The 18,917-nt window shown below is 39.7% G+C and overlaps 1 protein-coding gene across 5 annotated transcripts; it reads left to right on the forward strand.

The window, feature by feature from the left end:
• The first annotated feature begins 5,710 nt into the window (after positions 1-5,710).
• LOC122547159 (interferon regulatory factor 1-like) lies at positions 5,711-18,671 on the forward strand. 5 transcript variants are annotated; one of them, XM_043685754.1, is made up of 10 exons: positions 5,711-5,818; positions 7,531-7,632; positions 8,145-8,244; positions 9,316-9,492; positions 9,573-9,622; positions 9,718-9,853; positions 10,828-10,959; positions 14,246-14,292; positions 15,629-15,800; positions 17,466-18,671. In XM_043685754.1, the coding sequence occupies exons 2-10, from the start codon at positions 7,546-7,548 to the stop codon at positions 17,492-17,494; spliced, it is 930 nt and encodes a 309-aa protein (XP_043541689.1). In that variant the 5' UTR covers positions 5,711-5,818; positions 7,531-7,545; the 3' UTR covers positions 17,495-18,671. The 5 variants fall into 5 exon arrangements, with proteins under 5 accessions (XP_043541689.1, XP_043541688.1, XP_043541686.1 ...); XM_043685753.1 differs by having other exon boundaries at positions 17,560-18,671; XM_043685751.1 differs by lacking the exon at positions 17,466-18,671 and adding an exon at positions 16,939-17,091 and having other exon boundaries at positions 5,711-5,822.
• Positions 18,672-18,917: the final 246 nt, after the last annotated feature.

The following is an 18,917-nucleotide window of genomic DNA, read 5'->3' on the forward strand; positions in this document are numbered from 1 at the left end:
AGTTTTTTTTTAATGGTGAAATCAATCCCATTGAAGTTGGCAGTCTTTTTCTGGCCAATCTTTCTAAAAGGAGGTTTATTCATCACCTTCTGCGATGAGCTATTGGTTTTGTCCATAAGGGTCCTGATGTACCATGAACCAAATGTCATTTTGAGGTGTGGATGATGCCTGTGGAAGGGTTATTTTCACATGGATGGTGAGTACACACCTACTCCCACAGAGTTCTGGTGGAGCAAGATCTTGGTCCAAAGGCACGAGTTGCTGAGATAATGGAGGGGAGGCTCTACTGCAAGGAAGAGGACTAACACACGTGTTGTTGCTCCTGTCCTTGGATCATATAGTGGACTTTGTCTCTTTCATCTCCAAGGAGGACAGCATGTCATGAGACCTCCGAGATGCCATAACTGTCACCATTTTCAAGAAGGGAGATGAGATCAATTGCACCATCCATAATGGATATCCCTGCTGTGTGCCACGGGGAAGAACCTTACAAAGCGTCTCCTCTATCGTGATCTCCTAGTGGCTGAACAGCATCTTACAGAATCACAATCCAGATTTCATTCATCAAGATGCACACTGGACATGATTGTCAAAAATACAGAGGGTAGAAGCATGGCCTTTTTGACGTCATAAAGGCCTTCAACTCTGTAAACATGGAGGGACTATGGAGTCTACTCTTCAAATGTAGTTGCTCACAGAAGTTTGCCACCTTCCTCCATCTGTACCATGACACTATACAAAATGCGTTCTTGCAAACAGATCATCCACAGACTCAATGTATGTGCAAACTAAGGTCAAGCAAGGCTGCACCACTGACTTCTGACATCTTGTACTCCTCAGAGGTGTTCAGCCAATGAATAATATGCTTTCCAGTGGCTACATGCCTGCAGTTATGATAACACTCTTCTCTATCTTTCTTGCTCCAATATTTCACCTGACATCTGTCAATCTTCCCATCGGTGTGGAAGTAATCTACACGACAAGTGGGAATCTGTTCATTCTGTGTCCCTTCTAGTCCAGAATTAAGACCATCACAACTTCTATTGCCAAGATGCAAAATACAATGATGCTTGCTTGTGCATCATAGGCTAAGCTCAAATCCATTTTGATGCATTTAAAGAGACAAATGGCAGAATGGACCTTAGGCCAAATATTGTCTAGCAACCTGCTCCTGTTACTCAACACTGTCCCAAACTATCAAGATCCTTGCTGGGTTCCTAGAAAATGTTGATCAATTCCCAAGCTTTGGGAGCCTCCTCTCAGCAAGGCATCAGTATTGAACTGCAGCATCACTTCCAGCACACCAACACAGCCTCAATCTTCAGAGTCTGTTGGATGATGAAGGCCTCAAATCCAACACCAAGCTCATGATATCCAGGGTAGCAGTATTACATGTCCTCCTGCATGCGTCAATGGCATTGAAAATATAAAGCAGACATGTCAAATCATTTGCGAAACAAAAACAGCAATACCTCTTCAAACTCTTGATATATCCACTAGTCGGACAGACATTCCAACATCAGTATCCTCTGTGAGGCCAACATTCCCACCATTCATGCATTGGTCACAGTCATCTAAATACATTGCACAAACCACATTGTTGTATACTCAGCATAAGACTCTCAAAGCAAACTCTCTATTCTCAGATATAACACAGTGATCAGTTACCAGGAAATCCTAAGAAATTCTCAAAAGGCATCCTCAAGAGAATCTTTAGTCCAAGTCAGCTCAAATTGGGGAAAAAAACATCCACAAAGGTGGAAACCATTCTGAGCATTTCCAGTTCAGTCCAGGTGGTGGCTAAGCAAGCAGCAGAAGGTGCAGGCCAATCCCCAAGCAGCCCACCTTCCTGCTTCGGCAAGTACCATTTAGCCTCCCTATGGCTGGGTTTGCAGATTCAATACTAGACTGTTTAGTCATGTCAGAAAATCATCCTCGACCTAGAGAGACTGCCCGAAGAAGAATTTGGGGAACAAGCTTATAAAATGTGCAAGAATTGATTTGCAGTGCATAAGATGCAAGCTGTGGGAAACTGAGGATTGCAATTGTTGCAAATGCATCAGAACGACAAGTGGGAAGTGTGGTGATGTGTGGTTCAATGCTTGAGAGATCGAAAAGAAACAGTAGTTGAAGCAATGTGAGCAGTAAGGTTGTAGGTGCTGCAGCCACAGTGCAATTTAAGCGATGCCAGCTTATAAACTGGCTTCCCAGAATTCTGATATCTTGATTTCTTAAGAGCTATATAGCCAATGAATAATATACGTTCCAGTGGTTACATGCCTGCAGTCATGACAATTAGCAAGCAACACAAATATTACATGCAGTTATGGACAACACTGACATGTGGTGCTTGCCGCACCCAATCATATCTTCTGCCTAAATGTTAAGTAAATAGAGCCTTAGATTAGTCTGTAATTATTTGTTCACTAAACCTTAGAAATTAAAATGCCCTGTCAGTTTAGGTTATAGTTCAGGAATACATACTATTTTAAAATTGTTTCTCATTTATATTGAAGTATGTTGCTATCCTCTTGTTAGGGACTATTAACATCTAAATCAAAAATCCAAACACACAATAATTAACTGTCAGAACTCACATCTTTAAACAAAACAAATATTATTATTTGTATACAGAAATTAAACAAAATTAGCATCATTAATTCAACACTTTAATTTATAAATACTGATGAACTTCATTCTCCTTTAACCACAAACATTTAACTTACAAAATCTTGATTTATTTTTCCTGGGATCAATCCAAATATATTCCACAGCCCTCCAGAATTCACTTTAATTCTGTTTGGTGTTCAATCTGTCCTGAATTTTTTGTGTTGGTCATCAACAAATCTTTTTCTGCAATTTCCTCTTTTACAGATTTCACAACATAGATACATCAGCTTCTTGCTGAGGTTGCCAGCAGATATCCAAACACCTTCCCACAGCTTTCTAAGCTAAATCTGCACTTTTCTGCCATGAGATTATGTGAGGACCACTGTAGGTTTCTACCACTAGCTGATTGTCCAAGATAAATATTGCTGCCTGATATTCAGCTCCTCACCCCATCTAAGGAGAAATCCTAACCACTGACTGCCCCAAGTGGCTGATTGACTGTGCCCAAGCTATAGGATGAATGTCTTGACTCACAGTGCAGGGACGTTCTCACTGAAAGCTGTCTCCCTTAACTTGACTAAAGACTACCGACAAACGCGACATGCATCCTGCCTTTATGCTTTCACTCAAAGGTGAGGTAAGATCATCGTAATGTGAGCCTGGTCACTCTGGCTGAGGGGGGACAAAGGGGTAAAAGGCAAGGCATGACAAGGAGGCTATGAAAATCCAAGTCATATCAAGGTGAGTGATCACTAAAAGTTCAGAAAGTGAATCAGAAAGGTATTGCAAGAGTCTTGAGAGGCTGGTAAGTGTCAGCTGCTGGTGTCTGTGGATCTGGTATGTGGGTGGCTGTGCCCTGGAGTTTGCCGTGAGATGTTGTTGCCAGGTTTCCAGGCTTGGTGCAGCAAGTGGGGAGTTGACGTCACAAGGTATCCATTCTGTCTTTTATATTAATGTCTAGTTTCCATCTAGTTGCAGCGGTAGGATAGGAAACTGCATTCTTATCAGGTGAGATTTGCAGTTAGTGTGATTGACAGAAAGTGAGGACTGCAGATGCTGGAGATCAGACTCAAGAGTGTGGTGCTGGAAAGGCACAGCAGGTCAGGCAGCATCTGAGGAGCAAGAGAATCGATATTTCAGGCACATGTCCTTCATCAGAAATGAGGCTTGTTGACCAAGGGTAGAGCAGGGGGGAAGAGATAAATAGGAGGGGGGTGGGGTTGGGAGGAGGTAGCTGAGAATGCGATAGGGAGGTGGGGGAGAAGGTGAAAGGTCGGAGAGGAGGGTATGGCAGATAGATGGGAAAGGTGATAGACAGGTCAAGAGGGCGGTGCCAAGGAAGCATGGGACTAGGATAAGGTGGGGGGAGGGGAAATGAGGAAACTGGTGACCACAATCAACAATCCCCATTAATATGCACCTTGGTGCTGTTTGGTGAGAATCTCATTGAAATGCCCAGAACTCAGTTTCCAAAATACTGATGTGCTCTAATAACTGCAGGAGAAACATTTGGCTGGACTTTGCATACAATTCTCTCAGGCTTCTCACTGTAGCCTGTGTAGCATCATCAGCAAATTTAGCAATCCTATATTTGGTTCCTTTGTTCAAGACATTAATTCTAGTGTAAAATGGCAGACGTTAAAGAACTGAAACAAACAAAAATTATTGCTGAAACTCAGAAGGTCTGGCATGCATCTGTGGAGAGAAAACAGAGTTAACATTTCAGTTCCAGTGACCCATTTTCAGATTATCTCAGCTGGTTTGCAATGCAGAGTGATGCCAAATAATGTGGGTTCAATTCCTGCATCAGCTGAAGTCACAATGAAACACTCTCCTTCTCAACCCCTCCCTTCGCCTGAGGTGTGATGACCATCAGGTTAAACCACAACCAGTCATATCTCTCTAATGAGACAGCATCCCCTATGGTCTGGTGGGACTATGGCAACTTTTAATTTATACTGTGAATAGTTGATACCTATTGTAACTCACTTGACACACTTCGACAACACTTTAACCTCAAAGTTAAATAATATATTCTAAAATGTTTGGATTATGCACTATATATTTACTTAAAGTGTGTGGACAGTGTGATCTCTTGGCATATGACATTTGCCACCGGAGTTCTGGTAAAATTAAAACGCTATATTTGTATATACAGATGTAACCTTTGAACAGACTTACAGATCTATACTGCTTTCTCCACAGTACGTCAAATGATATCCTGTTTTATAAGGACATTTCACACCATGCAATGCACAGAACTCATTCTCCTGTAGTCCAACCGTGTTACATTAGCTCACAACAAATATTTTTATGTCAAATGTGATTTGCAATGGGGACGTTACAAATTGTAATTTTTGTGGTGTCTCATTTAAATTGCTTCCTTTTTACAAATTGTATTCAGCCTGTAACAAAACACGTGTGAATAAAGAAAAGGACTTTTTAAGACAGTAAATAATAACACAATATGAATGAGTAATCAGGCGCAACAAGGTGGGTTTTGAACGACTAAAATCTCTTGCAAGGGGTGCAGGTAACGTAACATACCACAGGCATTAAATAGGAGTGCTCTATTGCATTCACTTGGACCCTCTGCGTGTTCTCTGGCATAAAAACCTCTAAATTATAAATTTACCTGATCTTTAAAAAAATACTATTTTTCTAGTTAAGCGATGCATTTGAAGTTTAAAACTCGAGAATTGTGTAATAATTTGCAAAATTATTTTTTGTGATGTTTTAATGAATGTGTACTTTTGTGCAAAACCTGTTGAGATCTGAGATTAAACTGCATTAACAGATAGACACATTAACACTGCACGAATAAAAATGATAGAATATCACAAAATGATACTTTTTTTCTGTAATATTGCGAATTGTTACAATATTTCAGCCCTTGTTTATCAATCCTTTCCCTGCGTGGTGGCGTACTTCCCCCATTCAGCGCAAAGCAATATAAACAGCATGATTTCCCCGAAATGATGAGTGCGGCAGCCTTACCAATGGTGTCGCCCTTAAGTAATTTAGGACAGTTGCCAGGAGCTCTCATTGGTCCGCCGTATCTATCATGGGTGTTATTGGGAATTCCCGCGTCCTGTTTTGATTTTAATATAGCGATCAAGCCCGACAGAACCACAGATCAACAGAAGAAATCTTGTTGAACGGATCACCAAGAGCTGAGCTCTCCAGAGCTTTGACACCGGCTTCACCCGTAGGTAGTTGTTTAACTGTATGTTGTGCAATCATGTAACGATTGTTATTCCTTTGCGTCAGATGTATTTTAGATACAACTTTGCAACAACTTGAAAGGTTAAAAATATTTTCTTTGCAATGTAATGAGAAGCCAAGGAATAATAATTGTTAAACCGTAAATATAGAAAAAATCTCGGAATAATAATTTGTTTGGATTGGGTTGCAGTCTATGCAGTCTATTTAAAAATTAAAATATTCAGGTCACTATATTACCGTAATATTGCAGTTTTAAACAAGGCGAGCTTTCAAACAATAATTATTGTATTGACTTTTATACACGGTATACTGCACACGGAAGTAGTGAAGAAATGGGAGCTCAGAAACCGAGCACTGTACTTGCAAACTTTTTGATCACACAATAGTTCACTTTAAAAATGATATTTATTAATAATTAAAAATTCACTTGACAGTAAACATTTAAATTACAGTGTAATGTAGGATTGCGGTTCCGTTTAAGCTAAACGCTGTTTTTAACTAAAACAGATCATTTTCAAAATGCAAGAGGTATTCATGCAGGTAAAGCATGTACGAGTGTGTTTTGTGCTTAGTGCACGCAGCTTCACACAATTGAGACCGGATGAACTTTTTTTCACATTGACCCCTGCAAATTCATAAATTTCACAGGTTGACGATCTGGCCGTTCTTGTTCTCAGTGTCTATCTGCCGAGATGCGGTACGAGGAAGCGGGAGGTTTTTTTTTAATCACTCACCGGATTACTTTGCGGGATGCGATTTTCACAGATCAGGAAGCACTGCCCTTTCCGTACCCTATCGCCTGATAGGCCGCCTAGTGGCTTACTTCGTCTGAATGTGATGGAGTAACACGTACACGCTTACTGCCTGCACAATGTTAAACCTTCAAGTCCTGAGGTTGAAATCCATTGGCAATAAATGCTTAAAAAACGATGCAAGTAGTATTAGAGTTACAAATAGTCTGAGAATATAGACGCGCCTTAACTTTTTTTGTGTAATTTGGCTTAAATAATACTTGGAAAATAAAAACCTTAAAAAAACCTTATCTTTTCTGTACAGATTTAAACTTCACAGTGCTTTGCTGGTTCTGGTACCGAACCATATGATAATGAGACTTTGGGTTAGTGTCAATGAAAGCTTGCATCCAACGCAACAGGACATTTTAATGGAGGTGTAAAGATAGCAATAATGAAAAGTGTGGCTAATTTATCTACTTCTTGATAGATCTTTGATATCGATTTTAATCAGTCCGTTCAGAGACCCCGAGAGTCGGTAGGACTTGAACCTTCTGGATCAAAGGACACTATACCCTTATGTCATAAGGGCCTAAATCATTTTTAATTATTTCCTTTCCAAACACACTAACCAGTTGTACAAAGTTAAAAATCACACAACATCAGGTTATAGTCCCAACAGGTTTATTTAGAAGCACAAGCTTTCGGAGTCTTGCTCCTTCGTCATCTGATGAAGGAGCTGCGCTCCAAAAGCTTGTATTTCCAAGTAAACCTGTTGGACTATAACCTGGTGTTGTGTGATTTTTAACTTTGTCCATCCCACTCCATCACTGGCACCTCCACATCAGTTGTACAATGCCACTGTTGTGACTTATGCTCAATTAACTCAGCATAGACCAGCGATACTTAGGATTTTCTTGGTAATGCTATGTTTCAGATATGAACATTTTGTTTTTTTCTACAGCAGACCTCTCGAAATATGCCTTTGACAAGAATGCGTATGAGACCCTGGCTGGAATTACAGATAAATTCCAATGCAATTCCTGGGTTAATTTGGATAAACAAGGCAAGTACATATTGTTTCACTCAATACAATATGCAGGTGCACAGCTCTGAAAAAAATTCTTCCATTTTAATATTTTAATCAAAAATGATTATTTGCAAGTAGAAATATTTTCACTTCCTACACAGCAAAGTGTACAAACCATTGTTTGCAGTTCATTGCTTGGAAAGTGGTAAAAATGGTTTGTTTCTGTCAAAGCCTCTCCCCCAGCCTTTGCCAATGTAACATGTAACCAGGTGTATGCTTTAAACAGTTTGGGTGACCAAAGCACTTTATAGACCTGGGACATATAGCATATAGGAACAGACACTAAAAATATTTTCACATTCCATTATGTGATGTATGCAAACCATGTTTGATCTGAAGTTTCCAGTCTGCTGAATCATGGATTCATTTACTACATGAGCACTGGGATAACTTGGCTGTGAAATCATTGCAATTATTAGACAGTTGACTTTAATTTATATGATACTGTTATTAAGTGATTAAACCTACTTATTCCATTGAAAATGCAGGAAAGAAAGATGTTCCAAATTCCGTGGAAGCATGCTGCCAGACATGGATGGAACATGGACACAGATGCAAGCCTTTTCAGAAACTGGGCTATACATACAGGTAGATAATTTGATTCTTGTCTTTGCAATAGTGCAGAGTGAAGCTGGATGTGTATAAATATTGCTTATTAAATATGTCTAACAGAATTTGTGAATTATTGAAGTGTTGTATTAGAATTAACTTGGCAATGTTGCCTTCCCTGTAATTCAGTTAGAGTCATAGAGTCATAGAGATGTACAGCATGGAAACAGACCCTTCTGTCCAACCCGTCTACGCCGACCAGATATCCCAACCCAATCTAGTCCCACCTGCCAGCACCCGGCCCATATCCCTCCAAACCCTTCCTTTTCATATACCCATCCAAATGCCTCTTAAATGTTGCAATTGTACCAGCCTCCACCACATCCTCTGGCAGCTCATTCCATACATGTACCACCCTCTGCATGAAAAAGTTGCCCCTTTTAGATCTGGTCTATCCTTTTCCATCACTATTTTAAAATAAATATCATTATGGTCGCTGGCCCCAAAGTGCTCCCCCACTGACACCTCAATCATCTGCCCTGCCTTATTTCCCAAGACTAGGTCAAGTTTTGCAACTTCTCTATTAGGTACATCCACATAGTTCTGTAAAGAACATTTATAAATGTCACAAAGCCATGGCCATAACAAAACATAAATAAAACAAATCATTCCTGGCATTGATCGAAGCTTGCCTTAAAACGGAAGAATCTAAATATATTTTATTTAGTCTGATTTTGGATGATCCTTTTGCAAAACCTACTTTCTCATCATATCACCTGAATGTCTTGTTTTAGCTTTGAAACTCCTTTAAGATAGGTTCTATAACGTGCTGTTGTAATCGTGAGGTCTCAAAATGTTTTGCATTTCCTATTGCTATTTTTTGTAGGTACATCATAGACTTTTGATTTCCTCAAATTAAAATCACACTATATTTTGTTTGGCAAAAGCAAGAAATTGATTAAAGATTGAAATACGAGCTCAGAAGTTAAAATTTCAAGTAGAGGTTTTTAAGCAGTTTTCCTTCAATTGATAATCCTGCTTGCACCCCCTTGTAAAATTACCACATTTGGATGTTTAACCTGCAAGCCTATTCTTCCATTTTCTTTGTAGGAAGGTTTAGACAAGGAATAGATTCACCAGAGCCTAAAACATGGAAAGCCAATTTCCGATGTGCCATGAACTCACTGCCTGATATAGAGGAAGTGAAGGATAAGAGTGTTAATAAAGGCTCCAGTGCTATTCGAGTATACAGAATGCTACCACCTGTTGACAGGTCAAAGCAAAAAGGTACTGTAACCCCCTTGTTTTTGTTACATTCTTTATTTAAATAGAAATATGAAGTGCTCAGATCCTCTTTTTTTTAACAGAAAAGAAATCCAGGTCATCCAAAGATTCTAAAAGCAAGAGTAAAAAAAAGGTATGTCAGTGGGTTGCTCAGTATAATTTCAATTTGAATATTTTCAGCCAAGCACAGTATTGTGTCACAAAAATAATTTGCTTATATCTTTGCAGGAGTTCAAGTCAAAGGTCAAGTTAGAAGTGACAGAGCCTGTTACGCCTAAACTACCAGTTGATCACACCACATATACTGCACCAGAGCAATGTACTTCACAGGAAATGGTGGTTGACAGCACAGTGAATATAGGAGGTGAGAAAGCTGAAAATCTCTTTGTCTAGACATCTTTGCAAAACCACTCAGAATCTAGCATGGTTATTACAGCTAACGAGCTTTTAAGAGAATGTTTGATATTTTGCAATGCAAAGTTGAGAGTGTGGTGCTTGAAAGACACAGCAGGTTAGGCAGCATCCAAGGAGCAGGATAATCGACGTTTCAGCATAAGCCCTTCATCACGAAATGCTGAATTTGGGGTGGCATGGTGGCTCAGTGATTAGGACTGCTGCCTCACGGTGCCAGGGACCTGGGTTCAATTCCAGCCTTGGGAGACTGTGTGGAGTTTGCACATTCTCCCTGTGTCTGCGTGGGTTTCCTCCAGATGCTCCGGCTTCCTCCCACAATCCAAAAGATGTGCAGGTCAGGTGAATTGGCCATGCTAAATTGCCCATAGTGCTAGGTGCGTTGATCAGAGGGAAATGGGTCTGGGTGGGTTGCTCTTTGGAGGGTTGGTGTGGACTTGTTGGGCCGAAGGGCCTGTTCCCACACTGTAGGTAAGCTAATCTAGCAATTACTGCTGTGTAAACATAGCAAGTAAGTAATGGCAGATCACCATATATGGTAATTAGAGGAATCAAATGACTGTCCTGTCTTCAGTTGATCTTCCTGAATGTGACCTGCCTTGCAGGAGACATTGTAAAGGGATCAAAACAGAACTCGTTATTTTTTTTTCCCTCGCTCAGGATTTTGTGGCCAACTGTTGTACAAAGCATTGAATTTCCATTTCCATTGATACGAAATTCTTTAGAAAATTTGTCACCCATCACTTCAAATAACATTGTAACTAAATACTTTAAAAAAGTTACAATAACAAAGATTTGTCAAGTAGTCTGATGAATTTTCATTTCTCAAAGTGCATGCAGTATGAATGTCAATTGGTAGCATGATTTTGAATATGTTAAGCACTTGCATTTTGTTGAGCTTATTTTGTTTGCACCTGTTTGTTACAGAGTTTTCTCCATCGGAAACATGCCCTGTTGTTGATTGGCCTATCAATGAAATAGTCGGAGAATCTGAAGATCAGGTAGTCAGCACATGTGACCTGTATCCATTTCAGATCTCTCCCCTGCCCTCTCCTACAGGTTCGTACAAGATGCTCAAATGTAGTTAGTTTCTGAGTTTGCAAATATTTCTGTATCTTGAATGAAACACAAGAGCCATTTGGCAATGAACTGCTTTCTTTGGTATTGTTCTGCAGATTCCATAACGTCAGAACCAGAGTTGGTCTCTGAGCTTTTCACTGCTATTCAATACAACCTTGGCTGTATTTCTACCTCAACTAAACCTTCCTTCAGCATCACTCCTAACATCAAAACATTCATCAATCTGTGACCCAAAATGCTCAACAACTGAGCATTCCAGCTTCCCACTCCTAGGGAATGCCAAAGCTCCACAACATCCCAAGTGTCCAAACTTCTCCCATCCTTATCCCTTATGGTGAAGAGCACGCACCACAACCATTCTGAAACTTTAACGCACCGCTGTGAGGGAAACATTCTTCAAGCATCAACCCCAGTGCTTCCCAATCCGTTTCCGACTGTGACTCCAATTTGAGGCTTGAAAATGATTACAACTCCTCAGTGAATTGTGAGGACTGGGGAGGGGAGGGGTTGGGTGTGTTGCTTTGAGGGAGGCAGGGTACTATCTGTAAGGGTGAGACAGCAGCTCTTCTAACCTGGTCAGAACTCTACGGCAGCCATTGCTACCTCATAGTATCCAGTCTCAAACTTTCATCTCACTATTCCACTTGGGGTCTCACACTCACTGGTCTTTCCTACACCCCCCTACTTACGAAACTTCCACATCTCAGTAACGTCACTTGTTTACTGTGGATTTGCTCCGCTTACTCCAAGACAAGTATGTCGCTGTACCAATTGTAGAAAAGCATCCCCATTGAGACTTTCAGATGTCTGCACTTTAAGAAATTGCAGTGGCCACATAAGTTGCATTGTAAAGCCTTCCTCAGACCTTTGGTGTCTAATATCTAAAATTAACACAGCTGACTACAACCTGAAGGTTAGTGAGCCAAATTAGTCAGGCTATTTGCCAAATTTTCCCAGCATTGGGCTTCTGAATCCCAGTAGATTCACTTGTAAGGCAGTGAACATCCAGGCTTTGTACCATAAAATCAGATTTATTTATCCATTTAGATTTGTAGGCAGGACTATCAGTGTTACGTAACAAACTTCCTTGAAATTTTATGTAAATCTGTTGAAGTTCTATATTGTTTGTACAAAATGATGGCCTGATGTTATACTGCACAGGTGATTACTCAGTGTTACTGTTGTTGGGGATCTTTGCTGTCGGCCAGGTGCTGGAAAGTAGAATTAGAATGGGAGGCTAGTTTTTCCGTCTGCACAGACACTTTAGGTTGACTGGCCTTATACCTGTACTGTAACATTTCTGTAGTTTTCTGTGGTTCTAAAAAGTGCTTTAAGTGGCTGTCCTCTAATCATGGAGTATCTCCCTATCAAACAAAGTACAACTTTTTATTTTTTCTTCCTTTCTGGTTTTACATGCCGCTGCGATCTAAAATGTAAGCAGACAATTGGGTCTTCTATAAGGCGACTGACGTCAGCAATTCAGCGGGCCAGGGAGAGATAGTCTGGAGACCCAAAACTTTATGAAACATTGTATTATTTCCTTACTACAAATACAACTCTCTGAATGAATAGGCTTTTTTGTTTGCTGTCCTCAGAATGTAAGAAAGAAAGGGTTTTTTCGCACCCAGGAACATACTAAAATACTTTATAATCATTGAGGTATTTTTCAATGTAGTTACTGTAGTAATGTGGAGTAATACAACAGCCAATCTGCATGCAAGATGCCACAATAATAATGATATAACCAGAGAATGTGTTTGTGTCCTATTGGTTGGGGAAGAGTACTGATCAGGACACCTCCCTCACTCTATTTAAATAGTGCTGGCAATACTTTGCATCTAACTGAGAAAGCAGATCAGTCCTTGATTTCCAGAAAGCTGGGACATTTAGCAGTGCAGCAGCCTGTCAACACTAAACTGGAATGCACTATAGCTTGGATTAATTGCTCAAGTATCTGGTGTGGTGCTTGAATGTACAATCTTCTGACTCATTGATGGGAGTATTTCTGATTAAGGAGGAGAAAGTGAGGTCTGCAGATGCTGGAGATCAAAGTTGAAACTTTATTGCTGGAACAGCACAGCAGGTCAGGCAGCATCCAGGGAACAGGAGATTCAACGTTTCGGGCACAGGCCCTTCTTCAGGCATTCCTGAAGAAGGGCCTGTGCCCGAAACGTCGAATCTCCTGTTCCCTGGATGCTGCCTGACCTGCTGTGCTGTTCCAGCAATAAAGTTTCAACGTATTTCTGATTAAGTCAAGCTAACTTAACACTTGCAATACAGAAGAAACCATGTTTAATGATATATAAAGAGAAAGCAATATATTAATATAGCCATTTATCTAAACATTGAAGATTAGTTGTGCAACAAAATGATGCAAAATGCAATCTAAAATCCACTTTTAAAACTTGTGCTTACTTTGGCATCAGCATTCATAGATCCCAACATTCTCAGCATATCTCTGCCAACAGGCTCAGGTTGATAACAGGCTCTATTTATGACTATAAGATGTAGATGAGAAAAATCAATAAGATATCTATATCAGATTTGCTTTTATATAGTTTTGCAAAATGCAAAATTTGTCAGTAATATTTGCATAGGTAAATGAGGAATCTGATAAATAAAGCTAAGCCTTTTCTAATGGAAAATTCTCATGTAGCAGTGCTGTAGTATGTAGACCTCACCAGTATTGCAGTCCCACTGTCACCTTAAAAAATAATCCCTCACTCACTACTCTGTGCAATTTTTTTTAAAATCACTCCTTATAGAATCATAATTTTATAATAATTTACTCCATTTAGGAATTATTTAACATTCTGATTAATTTGAGAAGATAAATGGTGGTGCAAGGATTTACTTTACCTACATTTTACACTTCAAAATTAGTTTCTGTTTGGAAAATTTTCTATACTCTTATGGAAGAGTGACATTTAAAGATGCCCTTTAATGCAAGGTCAGTGTTTCAGAGCTACAATGAACTAAATTCCACAAAACCAAGTAATGTTTTTGTTACATTTGATTTGACTTTGTTTTTCTGCTCTGAACTGATCCAGTAACAGAGAGGTTAACATTCAAAATTAGTGCAATCTGAACTTTAAAAATGGGTTTAAAAACCACTGTTAGGGTGAACACGATGAGGCACTTGTATGTGAGAAGTTTGCTTGACTTGGCAGGGGAGAAGAGGAGAATTTTGTCTACTGCAGTGTGGTTTAGGTGTCTGGCAAATCCACTGATTTGTACTGAATTTGCTTTCTCTTGTTCTTTATAGCAACCAGTGCAGCTGACAGCTTTCTGACATCGGATGAAGCTTCTGAAGTAAGTTGAGTGTACTGAGAAAATTATATAATATATGTACATGGGAAGCTCCATATGATTTTATTTTTAAATCTGTTTTGTGGCCATTAAATTTAAAACAAAATTATAAGTTAAAAGTCACCTTTTGTCTGGAGAAGTCAGCAATGTTGAGTGAGTCACTTTGTTTTCTCAGATACTTCCAATTTCTTTTCCTCCAGCCTTTTTTTTGGGATTACCCATACTTGTGGCTGAGGGATGAGAGGGCAGACATTTGCCAGCACTTTGCTGCTTGTGGTGAATGTTCTTGATTCTCGAGTCCTGAATATCTATGATAGTTATGTGTTTCGTGATTGGTCACAACACACCACCATGCTTCCAGAAAACATTTTGGCAAAATGTCCTGCTAGTTAGTGATGGCACTTATTTACTTTGTTACCTGGTATAAGAATGGATCAGTTGTAAAACCTATTCATTTGAAGTTGTTGTGGCATGGAATTATTTCCAATCCGGGTACTTTACTTCTTGGGATTCAATAATGCTTGTGAAATGGTTTTTAAAAATATTTTTATTGAGAAATCTTTCTTTACAAAATTAGAAAGTTACAGAAACATGAAAATATAGCATCATAACATCAAAAACAGCGATAAACAATAAACCTGGCACTATACCACTCGACAAAAGAAATCAAACCTGCACTTATTACAAATCAATAAATAAATAAATAATGCTGCTCAATGCAATATGACCATCAATTAGTGAAATGGTTTTTGTTAAATTTGCTTTAGAAATGCTTGTAGTAAAGATCAATTATAAAAATTAAAATTAATTCATATTGTCCATTCTTAATGATGGTATCATTGTAAGTTGTAGAAGTAGGTAGCCTTAATACTGTTCTGACAATGACAGCAGTCCTGACTAATTTTAGTGATGGTCAGCACATTATTCTCACTGCATCAAACATAATGTCCGCACCAAAACATTGGGGTTAAAACAACTTACATAATGCTATAAATATGCTGAAGTAAAAAAGGTGATCCCTCCCATTGCTGACTAATTTCTAAAGTAAACATGTTGCAGATTCTGAGCATGTGTAAGTGGCCATAAAGCCTTTTAAATTTTCTAAGAAATTCCTTCTGCCTCAGTTTGCTTCAAAGGTATGACACTGTGAACCATAGGGAATTGCAGCTGACTGCAACTTTAAAACTAAAGCTGGAGAGATTTTTACAATTGAGTTCATAGCGAATCTCATGATTGAATAAAAAGAAAATGTTAGTGATACTGGATTAGGATTGAAGATAAAATAATGTGATGAAAGTCTTGATCATGTTTTATTTGAATGTTGTTTATTTTTTTGTAGATCACACAAGAACCCAGTCAGTGGGAGCACAGTAGCATTGAAGGAAAAGGATACCTCAGTAATGTAATAGGAACAATGCCACTAACTCCCTTTGAGAATAACCTTAACACGAATGAACAAGAAACAATCTCCCATTTGACATTCCATGATGGCAGTTGGTCAGATTCAACAGGTATCATTTTTTCACATTTTTAGACTTCTATTCTTATTCAGCATGTTGGTTTGTTGTATGAAATGTTTGAGGTAACTACTAACAAACTTATTGGCATCAGGATTTTCGTTGAATTGGGAAGGGGAAGAAGAAAAAGGAGCAAGTCTGGGGACAGAAATCCAGGAATCACAGGAATACGGATGCAATAGGAAATTTAACAATTGTTCCTGATTATAACATTTTTTACAATGTTTCCTGCCAAGTTAGCGAGTTTTGAGAAGATTTGTAGCTCAGGTTGAGGTTCTGGATATAGGTTTGCCTGCTGTGCTGCAAGGTTCATTTTCAGATGTTTCATCTCCATACTAAGTAACATCGTCAGTGAGCCTTGGATGAAGCACTGGTAGTATGGCCTACTTTCTACTTATGTGTTTAGGTTCCCTTGCGTAAGGAAGGTTCCAAGGAAACCTAAACACATAAATAGAAAGTGGGCTATACCACCAGTGCTTCATCTGGAGGCTCACTGATGATGTTACCTAGTATGGTGATGAAGTGTCTGAAAACAAACCTTGCAGCTCAGCGAGCAAATGTACATCTACATCTTGCCAAGTAGCTGGCCAGATTGATAGTGGGTGGGAGTTGGAAGAGAGTAAGAAATTAGAAGCAATTGTGAGGCAGAAGTTGGTTGGTGCAATTTGGTAGCTCAGCAGGGAAAGATGAGAGCGGTCTTGTGATCATAAGATTAGGTGTGTAGTGGTTTGTCAGTTGTTATAGAAGACTACCTTGCAAGTCTCAAGTGGCTTTTCTGCCCTGCTAGTCAAAGGACAGAATCGTAAAAGAAACTCTTGCCTGCTTCTGTTTCATTTCGATTTGCCTCTAAGGTTTTCTGACACTGGGAAAACCAGGCTGAGCCACTGTAGGGCCAGATTTAAATGTTACAGTCAAATGTTACACCTTTTGAAATTGGAACACAAGTGTCTCGCAATCTACTGCTGTAAAAATAGTACCATGTAGGTCAATGGCTGGTTGCGCTTCAGTTATATTATGGTGGAATGGGGTATGGTGTTGGTCATTACAAATGCCCCCACCATTGTTAGAAAAGTATTTCCAAATGCCAAAGCTGTTTTTAATAATAGACATTCTTCATAAATCATTAACATAGTTGGAAGCTTTCGGAATTGGCAACATCCTGAAATAGACACTTCCAAAGCAATGTCTCCCACAATAAAGACAGAGAATGCTGGAAATGCTCAGCAGAATTGGAAGCATCTGTGGAGAGAGAAACAAAAAGATTGAGGACCTTTCATCAGACATTTTTCTGAATGAAAGCAGCCACACCTGCTCTTGTGGTAAGGTTTGCATATTGGTCACTGAGGAAATGTTCATCATGTGGTGGTCGCTCTACCATTGTGACATGCATCTCCTAAGTGACTTTCTAGGTTTTCTAAAATTGCTTTTCCAAAATTAATTACAATTGGAATGAAATATCCTTGTTCCTCTTATTATAAACTGAGAAAGTGCCAGTCCAGAGCACTATACTGGCAATGCCCTGTTAAAGTTGTTCTGTCATTATTAAAATTGCCATGAGTTCATTATGTGATTTGACCTTACAAACATGAATAAAAGAAAAAAAAGAGAGGCAGGAGCCTGGCTAGTGTTTGATACAGCTCTCTCATCTTTTTTATTCAGGGAATAGCATGACATGGTCATACTCATAGAATCATACTTTACAGACCATGTCCCAGACACCACCATCGCTATCTCTGCATTTGTCTTATCCTAGTGGCAGGACAGACCCCACCAGAAGTGGCAGCACAGTGGTATACAGTCTGGAATGAATTGAACTGAGAGTCATCAATGTTGACACCGGACATTACGAACTGTCAAGGAATAGGATCAACCATGGGCAAGGAGAACTCTTACTGGTTACTACATACTGCCCATCCTTGGCTGATGAATGCCACGTGAAGGAAGCATTAAGGATTGCAAAGTTGCAGAGTGTACTTTAGGTGGGAGACTTTAATGTCCATCCCTATGAGTGACTTGGGAGTGCCGTTATTGCTGATCTGCACAATACTGGAAGGACACAACTGCTAGACTGGCTGGTGAGGGATCCGACAAGAAGGAAACACATACTTGACCTCATCCTCACCAATCCACCTGTAGTAGATGCAATCTCCAAGACAGAATTGGTAGGACAGATTACCCGCACAGTCCTTTTGAATATAAAATCCTGTCTTCTAATTGAAAATCCGTCCATCATGCTGGGATACACTGCCACCATGCTTTGTGCTCAAACATTTTCAATCTCATAGCCTAGTAGTGAGTATGGCATCAAGGGGCTGTAGCAGAACTAGAGTGAATGGTAGTTTGGTGGTTAGAACACAAAGGAAGGTGATTATGGTTGTTGGAGGTCAGTCACCATAACTCCAGGACATCTCTGTGCGAATTCGTCAGTGGCCCAGCCAACTTTAGCTGCTTCATTAATGACCTTCCTGCTATCATAAACCCAGAAGTACAGATATTTGCTGATGACTGCATGATGTTCAACACCATTCATGACTGCTCAGATACTTAAGTAGTCCCTGTCCAAATGTAACAAGACCTAGACCTTATCAAGGCTTGGGCTGACAATTGGCAAGTAATGTACACATAGCACAAGTGCCAGGCAATGACCATCTCCAACAAGACAGATTCGCATCATCACTCCTTGACATCCAATGGTATCACTACAGCTGAAAATCACATTGTCAATATCTTGGGGGTTACCATTGACCAGAACCTGAACTAGACAGGTCATATCAATATGGTGGCCACAACAGCAGGTCAAAGGCTAAACATCCTTCAGCATGTAACTCACCTCCTGACTCTCCAAAGTCTATCCACCATCTACAAGGCACAGGTCAGGAGTGTCATGGAATACTCCTCAGTTGCCTGGATGGGTACATCTCCAACAACACTCAAGAAGCTTGGCTCCATCCAAGGGAATGCAGCTCGTTTGAGTGGCACTACATCCACAAGCATTCACTCCTCTACTACTAAAACGCAGTGCAGCAGTGTGTACCAGCTACAAGTTGCACTGCAGAAATTCACCGAGGCTCCTAGACAGCTGCTTCTAAATGCATGACAATCTGAAAGGTC

The sequence above is a fragment of the Chiloscyllium plagiosum genome, unplaced genomic scaffold (assembly GCF_004010195.1).
Source record: "Chiloscyllium plagiosum isolate BGI_BamShark_2017 unplaced genomic scaffold, ASM401019v2 scaf_11947, whole genome shotgun sequence".
Lineage (NCBI taxonomy): Eukaryota > Metazoa > Chordata > Chondrichthyes > Orectolobiformes > Hemiscylliidae > Chiloscyllium > Chiloscyllium plagiosum.